General features: G+C 40.6%; 1 protein-coding gene across 1 annotated transcript in view; it reads left to right on the top strand.

Annotated features, from left to right (window-relative positions):
- DTHD1 (death domain containing 1) overlaps nucleotides 1-3857 on the top strand; it is a 62545-nt gene extending 58688 nt beyond the window's left edge. Inside the window, 3 exon segments of the mRNA XM_035005591.1 lie at nucleotides 696-726; nucleotides 729-752; nucleotides 3448-3857. Coding sequence (XP_034861482.1) covers nucleotides 696-726; nucleotides 729-752; nucleotides 3448-3767 — 375 coding nt within the window. The 3' untranslated portion in view covers nucleotides 3768-3857.
- The last annotated feature ends 7117 nt before the right edge of the window (nucleotides 3858-10974 follow it).

Genomic DNA, 10974 nt, shown 5'->3' with positions numbered 1-10974 from the left:
TTTTTTAATAAATCACATTTCAGAGCTGAGACCAGAGAGGTAAAAAAAAAAAACTGAACAGTTTTCCAAACCCAGATGTTGTTCCTTTATCTCCTGTGTTGTTTCCATGATCCCATATTCACTGAGAACAAACTATTCTGCAGACAGTGGAGAAAAGTAATAATTATATATTTGAATATTCTTGATAAAATATTGGTTTCAGAAAAATATCTGCTCAAAAACGTGATTATTTTTGGCATCATGTATGCACTTTAGTTCACTCATTCATTCCCAAAAATTATTGTTAGAGAACCCAGGCCTTGTGCTGAGTGCTGGGGCAAGGTGCCTTCCCCATCAGGGCTTTAATAAAATATTGCATTTGTTGCATACAGGTAGCTTGCTCTATGTTTGTTGGTCTTAACAGTTTCAAATTTTAGTTGGAAAATATTTATTCAGAGTTAACGTGACTGCTATACTAATATTTAAACGTGTAGTCTTACATTTAAATTCATTGAAAGATTTGGGTTAATGTATTTTGCCTTATCTTAGGAAAGCAATTGCTGAGCATGCATGCACAAATACACATTCTACTTTTGCAAGGTGTGCAATTCAGTACTTCTTTCAAATATGGGTAAGGTTCAGATGGATTTTTATTTGTAGCTTGTTCACAAATTAATGAGTTCTTCTGCTTATTCTGTGTCCTTTTCCTCCAATAGCATAAAAAATTGATCAACCATCCACAGAGTACCAAAGAATTTCTACCGATCCTGTAGGTATGAAATATTTGCTCAGTCCTCCTTACAGTGGCACTATTTTTCCTCATATATATGTGAATCATTGTATAAAAAAAGGAGAAAGTGACTTTGCAATTAAATAATCATTATGTTTATTAGCCTAATAGATGAATTTCCTTTGGAAGTCATGCACATATAAACCAAAACATTCTCAAATATGGGTGTAATTAAAATTTTTGAAATCTACAAGAAATATGAATCCTGCTAAGGATTATTTTACTAAGATAACTAAGTAATTGCTTACTTTGGTAAACAACTACAGTTAGTTCCGAAATGTTGACAATTAATTTGTGAATCAAAGTGTGGTCTCTTCAACTCCACATTTGAGGCCAGTAGATTTTACATAGAGGTATGTGGGTATGAAACCACAACAAAGGAAACATTTGATAGTTGATTGTGGTTATGCATAATGCAATTATATAACAGTGATGTAGACTTCAGGGTAGAATTTGACATTTTTATTCTATTTCAGCCTTTAAAACAATTCATTTTATAGTGTTAATGGTCACTAAATAATTTATTGATCTTCAGATCATTTATTATTTGATCTTGGTCTTGAAAAGATATCCTCTTTCTGATCTTCCTAGCACCCTCCTAAATACAACTCAGAGCAAACAACTCTCAGCCTGCATCTTCTCTGATTTCTAGAAAGCATTTCACTCCTTCTCTTGGGTGCCACGGCCTTCCCTGGTTCTCCTCCTCCCTCTCTTTCCCCTTTGTTGACTCTCTTCCTCCTGATTCTGCTGAATTACTACTTCCTCTCCCAGGCCTCTTCTTTCTCTGTCCTCTCCCCTCAATGAATTCAACTTTTACTGCCCTAACCATCTCCTCTGATGTGAAATATCCCAGCTCTGTAGGATGCCTGGGTGGCTCAGTCGGTTAAGTGGCTGCCTTCAGCTCAGGTCATGATCTCCGGGTCCTGGGATGGAGCCCCGTGTTGGGCTCCCTGCTCAGTGGGGAGTCTGCTTCTCCCTTTCCCTCTACCCTTACCCCCACCCCTCTTGTGCTTGCCGGGAATATTGTATTTAGGAAAAAGATTTTTTTTTTAATGGGTTTGTTAGCTGCTATAAAGGCTTGAATGGTGTGCAGAGCACAGAGTTAGTTGATGACATCTGGCATAGTTTCATAACCCTGGACATCTCGGTAGTTGAGTGTAGGGTGAGTAAAGCAGGATTGGCAATTGATAAATTGATAACGATGAAAGCTAAAAAGGACAACAGATTCCAAGGTGGATGCAAGGCGGTTGTTGACGTACATAGCTGATCATGAGGAGCAGCATGTGCTTCTAATAGTATGAAGGTACGTGAGACCCAGTAGAGATGAGTGACGGTCATCAAAGGACTCGCTGTGTCAGTGACAGGGGCAAGAAGCATATTAAGTAGGAGGAACAGAACAGAGCTGTGGAAGTTTAGGAAGTAGTGGTCAGCAGTAATATTGAGAAGCTGATGCCTTGGAGGGAGATGAAACCTGAGGATTGGCCACGAAAGTCAGTTTCTTATGTGGAATCACAGGTGATTGATGTCAACAAGATTAAGGAACAATGTGGTCGGAGCTGTGACTGATTATCAACAGGGTTACTGATGCTGCTGCCAGCCAATGGCAGGAGATAGAAGATGTGGATGGGGAGAGGAGGCCTGCCCGTCCATCATGAGCCTATATTGCACGATGGAAGCAGAATGTTGATTTGAAAGTAATGGAGACTCCATTTCCTGGGTAGCTTTCCCAGAAAAGTGGCACGATTCATAATGTAAATTTATGCACAATTTCTGTGAGTAGGTAGATGTAAGGAATCATGGAGTCAGAGGTGGCAGATGCAGAATTCTTACCTCCCATCAGACCAGGCAAGAGTTATTCGGAGAATGGTGCAGGCTGGGTCACAGAAGCTGGGAGATGGGGGGGCTCAGGGGCTTTACTGGGAGTGATGGCTCGGAGTTACACAAAGAAAAACAAATAAACAACCAACCAAACAAGAGAAAAATGGAATCATGAGTTTAGGTGGTAGACGTGAGTCACAGGATAAGGGAAGGGGTATGCTGAAATACAGGATATATTCAAAGGAGAGGTTTGTGGTTGCAAATAGTCCAGCGGCCAGGGGAAATGTTTTGGCGTAAAGGACCTTCCACAGAACTGCTCTTTGGGTTGGATCTTGGTGAGTTTGTGTGTGCGTATAGTTGGGGCTGGTGGTGAGAGGATTGTGTAGCTGCTGGTACAATTTATGCATCAGATTAGTACTAACAAAGAAAAAAATTTTTGAACCTAGAAGTATCCTTTAACATAGTGCTACTCAAAGCATGGTTAGGAACCCCAATGTCAACATCACCTCAGAGTTTGTTACAAATGCTCAATTTTGCCCCTATCTAGTTTTACTTAATTAGACTAGCTGGGGCACAGCCTAAAATCCATTTTAACAAGCCTTCCTGGATCTCAGGGGAGTTAAAATCTGAGAAGCATTTCTAGTCTTAGGCAATCAGTCATTCCCTCCGGGGAGAAGACCCCAGAAATGGCAGGGATCCAAAGGCTTTCAACAGTCCACTGGGCTGGTTCCACATCTTTCCACCGTTAGAGGCCAAACCAGAGAGCCCTTAGACTTCCCGGGACAGAGGTGCGGAGGGGGGGATCAGCACTGCCCCCGGGAAAGAGTCCTAACGTGACATGTTCCACGTGTGCCTGGCAGAAGCCCTGTGGGACAACCTGCTGCACTGGCTGGCCGAGGAGCTCTCCAAAGAAAACGCCGCGAGTCTCTCCTTGTCCCTCCCTCTTAGCTGCAGCACCATTGAGCTCATCAGACTGAAGAACCCTGGTGATCTCACAGAACAGATCCACGAACTTCTTTGCTTCTGGAAAAAATCACTTCCAAATTCCACCGACAAAGCTCGCCTTCTGGCTCGTCACCTCCACAAGATTGGCAGGAGCGATCTTTCCGAAGAGCTCAAATTCAAGTGGGGAAAGAAGGTGTTCATGGAGCCACAGCAGTGGTTTGATTCAGCAGAGTAACACCAGGTTGCTCTTTCTTTTGCCCTAGAGAAGGGTGGTAGCTGGTTTTAAGGAGATATCTGTCAACATTTTACTAGCAAGTTTCCAAGTCAAGTTGTTTGAACTGAGTCTTTGATAGATGTGCTATTTGAGACAGATGGAAAACACTAATCAGATCATAAAAAGCATTCTTGGGTTTGAGGGCTCCTTTGTGGTTCAGAGATGTACATTCTACAAGAATTATTGTCTTGAGTTCAGCCAAGTTTAATAGCATTTGTAATAGAGTTTGCTGTGTTTACATTTTAATAGCAGAGGTTGTTTTCTGAGTGGGAGGGAAAGATATGATATACAGAATCCCCCTTTTTTATTGTTATCTACATAAAAGTAAACTAGTTATGCAGGACCCCAAGCAACTAATTCACATTATGCATATACTGTGGAGCCTGCAGTTAACAATACAAAATAAATTGGGTTGCGGAGACCTGATGCTGATGATAGTAAATCAGTAAGAAAACAGACAAATTTGAAATAAATTAAAAGTAGAATAACATCAGCCATTTGCTGCCACAAACTTTTCTTTTATTAAGAAAAAGGACCTTGGAATAGGGAAAATCTTATTATTTTATTATTAGAGAAATGAGGCAGTGCAGAGAAAGTGAAGTATCAGTGAAAGAATTTAGGGCCTTTTTAACTTAGGAAAACAACTTACTCTTAAATCAGTTTTCATAGAAATCTTATTATATAAGCCCTATATATGTTCGTCGTTAAAAAAACTATAAAAAACACAAAGCTAAAAGAAAAAAAAATAACGATCAGTAAAGCTCCTCCATCACTGATAATCCCTGATAATGCCTGGTGCATAAGCTTTGAGACTTTAGTTTTAGCTAAAACAATGTGATATGAATGGGATATTACATTCATACTACCATTCCATTAATGCAAAACCATCAGAGCCTTGGCTTGTCAGCATCAGTTGTGATTAGTTTTGATTATTGAATACCAGAAAATTAATGAAATCACATGAAAAATTAAACACTTATATGGATCTGAATTTTAAAGGCAAGATTTCCTTTTACAAATTAACCAAGGACCTAGATATCTATTTGGCTACATATTGAAAAAGAGGATTCCTGGGCGGCTGGGTGGCTCAGTTGGTTAAGCGACTGCCTTCGGCTCAGGTCATGATCCTGGAGTCCTGGGATCGAGTCCCGCATCGGGGGTCCCGGCTCAGCGGGGGGTCTGCTTCTCCCTCTGACCCTCTTCCCTCTTGTGCTGTCTCTCATTCTCTCTCTCAAATAAATAAAGTCTTTAAAAAAAAAGAAAAAAGAAAAAGAGGATTCCAATTTTCAAATACATTCCTATTAAGACACATTTTGTTGGTCAAGATATGTATTATTTTTACATGTTTCCAGAAAGATACAATATTTTTCATGTGCTCTTGGAATGAAGGAAACAGGCTGAAATGTTCATTGTTTTTCTGACTACAAAGTAGCAGAAAAGTAGAGTTGTTTATTGCCTGTAATGAGCCAGGCTCTTTATGTTTATCCCTTTACAAGCATTGACTTATTTAATCCTTCCGACTGCTCTGTGAGGTAGGTACACTGTCCCAACTTACAGGAGAGGAAAGGAGATTCAAAAGATTGAGTGCCTTGCCTAAGGTCATGAGTGAGTGAAGTAGCCAGGATCCCTGTTCCAACACTAGAGACTATTATGAACATTTTAGAGTATTTTCTTTCAGTTTTTCTTTTTTTCCTAGAAGGAAATGTTTCTATTGCTATGTGTATGGATGTATATAAATACACTCACCTGTGTGCTCACATGCACACACATACTATCTATAAATCCCCTTACACATACTGCCACACTCATCCCCCTGCTTGCTCATGCATTTCTTCTCACACTCCCGTCCATGTCCTCATCTCTCTCACACCCAGGCACCATCACCCACACGTACACACACCCGCCCACATACCTCTCTCAAACACCCCGGAACACATCTAACTATCCCGTCAAGGTACCCAGTCTTACATCCTTCTGTGCATCCTCACACGTACGCATGCATTGTCACAAACACACATCTTAGCACACAGCCCACTCCCACCTCTCACACACACTTATTCCCAATCAGCCCCTCCTACAAATTCTCACTAACATACATACTCCACAGACATGCGCACACATAAATAACACATATTGCCTGTGCACCTTCACAAACACCCGTTCTTCTCACACACAAATCCAGTCCCATACTTCACATATATACCCTCACAGGCACCCATCCCTTCACACACACACACACACACACACACACACACACACACATTCTGATACATCTTTCCAGGATTAAAAAACAGGCATATATTATTGCAATGGTAAAACAATATAAGGGTATGTATATATAGAAACAAATGGGGCATCTCTTGGGCACTGGCTCTCACCTAGGTTATCAAAGGAATCAGTCTGATCGGTAGCCAGTGCCTCGTGCGGTCAGTGGGCCACACACCCCCCCCAGGCACCCTGCTCTCTGTCAGCTGACCTGTATGGATCTCATCAGCGGTGCCTCTGGCTTCTTGTTGGGTTTGGGTAATGGAAACCCCAGCAGGAGACTGGGAGAAGAGAGAAGAATGAGTTGGGTTATTCCTGTCTTTCTCCCTTCAAATTCACTGAAGGCTGTAACCTTCACCCAAAGGCCACCACTCCTCTCCTCTCTGGGCGACTATCTCCTGGGTTTTGGGATCTGGTCCTCCTCTTGTCTCTTCAGGTCTCAGGGAAGCAACAGCTTTATTGCTGCCCTATCCCTTGTGGCTCCCCTACCCCCTGACCATCCTTTAAGATAAAGCCTCCTTTAATTATTCTGAGTATTATCATATATTTTGTATCAAGACTCTGATACTTCTCTCTCTCTCTCCCCCTCTCTCTCTATATATATAAATGATTTTTTTCAGAATGAGGGTCATATATTATATATATATATGATTTTTTTCAGAATGGGGGTCATATATTATGCATACAACTTTAAATATTACTGTCTTTTATTAAATTATGAACATTTTCTAATATATTTAAGTGTTTTAATAGCTGCAAAATATCCCATTTCATAGTCATGCCATTTTAATATTAGCAGTTTTTGAAAATTAAAAAAATAGAATGATGCAGTATATATTCTCTTATGTCTGGCTTTCTTTTTTTTTTTTTAAAGATTTTTTATTTATTTGACAGAGAGAGATACAGCAAGAGAGGGAACACAAGCAGGGGGAGTGGGAGAGAGAGAAGCAGGCTCTCCACCGAGCAGGGAGCCCGACGCGGGGCTCGATCCCAGGACCCTGGGACCATGACCTGAGCCGAAGGCAGACACTTAACGACTGAGCCATCCAGGCGCCCCTATGTCTGGCTTTCTTATATTCAGCTTTATGTTGTTAAAATCCATCCATGTTGTTCATGTGGCAATACTTTGTTTCTTCTCCTTAGTACTTCCTTAATGCATACTAGTCCATTATATGGATATACTGCAAATTACAGATCTATTCCACTTACAGATGAACATTTCAGTAGATTCCTATTTGGAGCTATCATGAACAGTGTTTTGTGAACATTCCGTGCATGCCTTTTAGTGGACATATATATTTATTTCTTCCAGATATAAACCCAAGAGTGCAATGATTGTTTAACCATAATTAATTTAAACTTTCTCCTTTTGTTGTAACTCAGGTGACCCTTCTTTTCATACAAATAATGGCCATTATTCTACACATACTGCAATGGCCATTTTTCTACACATGTATGTGGATTATTATTTCATCAGGATAAATTTTTTGAACTGGGATTACTTGCTAAAAGCATTTTAAAGGCTCTTGATATACATCACCAAATTGCCGTTTTATATCCTAACCATCAGGTTATGAAGATTCTTAGGAAAACACTATTTTTAAGAATTCATAAAAAGGAATTAACTTGAGGCACATAACATGAAATTCTACAGACTACGTAAGCCTGGATTGTCTTTAGTTGCTCTATTGAGAAAAAAAATTTTGGCCTAAATTTTTTACAGTAATTTCCCTACCAACTGATAGAGTATATTCCATTGACTTTGCTATTTTAGAAAGCATCAGAGGGAGAAATAATACATCAGACATGTGGACAGATTCGAGAATGTCAGAGAGCTCATGGGGTCAAAATGTGGCCAAATTCCAATGCAAGAAATGTTAAATAAATTCATTTGTTCAATAGATATATATTGATCACAAGCTCTGGGTCTGGCAATCTTTTCAACACTACAAGCACAGAAATGACTAAGAGACCGTTCCCTGGGGGTATGTTTTCCATGCAAAGAAAGAGTAAACGAATGAGGTCAACACTTAGTTTATCTCCTGTAATGAACCAGACTCTTCATACTTAGCCCTTTACAAGCACTGGTTTATTTAATACTCCCACTACCCTGTGGGGTAGGCACATAGCCCCCAGTTTACGGGAGGAAACTGGAGTTTCAAAAGATTGAGTGCCTTGCCTAAGGTCATAAGTGAGTGACATAGCCGGGATTCAGATGTCGAATGTCGGCTTGGCTCCCACCACAGCATGTTGCCACCAGGCCAAGGGGAAGAAAGAGAGGGAGTGGAAATATCTTTCTCCATTATCCTACTTCTCGTTTTGCCAAACAACATTTCTAACTCACATCAGTGGTACAAATGGATTCGAATTTTGAGGATGGGGATGGGGAAAAGAGCAGGAGGTGAGAGGGAAGGGTGATGTTGACAACACTGATATTTGTCCCAGTTCAGTTAGTTAAATGTTCTCTTAGACTTGTTTAAGAGACTGGCAGTTTAGGAAAATATTACAAATTGACCAAACACAAAATAGGCGACGCATAAATACTGGGTTATTTGTGGCAGATATGAGTAGTCCCCAATGATCAGAGCTACTTTGCCAGAATTTGGCTACTCAGGCACATCAAGAACCCTTCAAAGTAGTGGCTGCAGAACAGGACATTTATTTAGCAATTAATAATAATTTAATAAAAATAATTTCATACCAGAGAGGGGTATGAATGTTTCTACCATTCAGACCAATCTACATATCTTGAATAACATCAATTTCACTAAGGAAAACCCATTACAACCATCATTTTGCTAATTATTAAGCACTAAATATTTCAAATAAAAGCTTCTAACATTTATTATTTTAATTAACAAAACTTATGATGTTAAACCATAGTTATCTTTTTTTTTTTTTTAAAGATTTTATTTATTTATTTGACAGAGACACAGCGAGAGAGGGAACACAAGCAGGGGGAGTGGGAGAGGGAGAAGCAGGCTTCCCACTGAGCAGGGAGCCTGATGCGGGGCTCGATCCCAGGACCCTGGGATCATGACCTGAGCCGAAGGCAGATGCTTAACGACTGAGCCACCCAGGCGCCCCAAACCATAGTTATCTTAATCAAACACATACTATATCTGTAGCATAAATTCATGATTACAGCAATTGATTATTCCTAAAAAATGTAGCGTAAATGAACACATACACAATATCACATTGTATATTCTGAAGTATTTTAGAGTAAGATAGAAACATCATAACAGGTAAGTTAGATAGACTTTGAAGGCATCATAATCCAATTTGCCAAATATCGAAATTTTGTGGGGAAAGTTCTATTTTCCTACCCAGTGTTTGTCAAGGGGGGGGGAATATTATTGACATTTTGAATGAAATATATTTTTTTAAGTAACCTGAACTGGATCATGCACTGAAGGCCATTTAGCATCCCTGACCTCTGCCCACCAAAGGCACAGAGCACCCCCTCACCCCAGTAAATATGAGAAACAAAATTCCTTCCACACAGTTCCAGTCAGGGGGAGGGTGGGTGTTGGGAGAATACAGAAATACTATCACTGGACTTAAGAATAGGGTGCCATAGGGGCACCTGGGTGGCTCAGTCGTTAAGCGTCTGCCTTCTGCTCAGGTCATGATCCCAGGGTCCTGGGATCAAGCCCCACATGGGGCTCCCTGCTCGGCAGGAGGCCTGCTTCTCCCTCTCCACTCCCCCTGCTTGTGTTCCCTCTCTCGCTGTATCTCTCTCTGTCAAATAAATAAAAATCTTTGGAAAAAAAAAAAAAAAGAATAGGATGCCATAGACCTTGAGGGAGGGTTTTGAGAACTACTGTTTCAATCAACTTTTGGCTTGGAGCAGGGCATAAAAGAAAGGGGGCAGAATAAGCCAAGGGAAATTTAGAGCGTTATAAGGAAAAGAGGGCCCAACTTCAAATTCCCCAACTGGTCAGTGTTTATGAGAAATGTCAATGGCTGTCTGATGACTTGGCCAGAAATATTCTCACTGAAGAATCTCCCCTGAGTTATAATCCAGAGTTGTGCTATAGAAGAAGTTTGTCGAAGGTACAAATTCAGGCCCCCGAAAGGTAGAATAGTGGTAGTTCAGAAGAAAAGGGAAATGCTGAGTGAGGTCAAAGTAGTGATTGACATGCAGGTGCTGGTTTCCCCTTTAGCTGAGCCAAGCATGGCTTCTGGGACTCAACGTCATGAGAATTCCTCTGTGTGATGTCTAGACATTTTGACAGATGTCACATCATTTAATTCTCAACTTGCCCCTTCTCCCGGGCTTTCTCTATTGGTGTGTCCAATTTCCTTCACTCTGCATTTATGGCCTAACATGCTAAATAATTTACATTTCAGTTATGGTTATTATTTACTTTTGGTAAACTCCCACCTTTGTGCATGCTCTCTAAGGGCCAGAGAGCTTGTCTCTTATTCGTTGATGTAATCCTATTACTTAGAACTCTGGCATGCCATGCATGTTTCTCTGTTTTGTTATCCTTACCTTACAGATGAGAAAATGCAACTCAGAGTTACAGTGATACCCAGTCAGTGTAGTCTGTATTAGAGGCCAAACAAATCTGTTTTCAAAGTCTTTTTTTTCCCTCTACTACCACTTTCCGTCCCTGGTTCCACCCCTGACCCCACCCCCATAGTCCTCTATCTTCCATAACCTCGGGTAACATTTTACCAGTTCCCTAAATACCCAAGACTGGGTTAATTGTTCATGGCTACTCTGAAGTCTAGTTACAGTTCTTCCATACTCTGTTGTAATTGCCTATTTATCTGTGTTTTTCTTCAACCAGTTTGTAAGTATCTCGAGGGCAGGGGCCGAGTTTTGTTCATTGTTGAATTTCTGATACCCTGCAGGGGTCCTAGCACATAGTGGGCACTCATTTAGTCCTGT

The sequence above is a fragment of the Mirounga leonina genome, unplaced genomic scaffold (genome assembly GCF_011800145.1).
Source record: "Mirounga leonina isolate KUSES-001 unplaced genomic scaffold, KU_Mleo_1.0 Mir_129, whole genome shotgun sequence".
NCBI classification, from domain to species: Eukaryota; Metazoa; Chordata; class Mammalia; order Carnivora; family Phocidae; genus Mirounga; species Mirounga leonina.
This window is presented reverse-complemented; position numbering and strand designations above follow the sequence as displayed.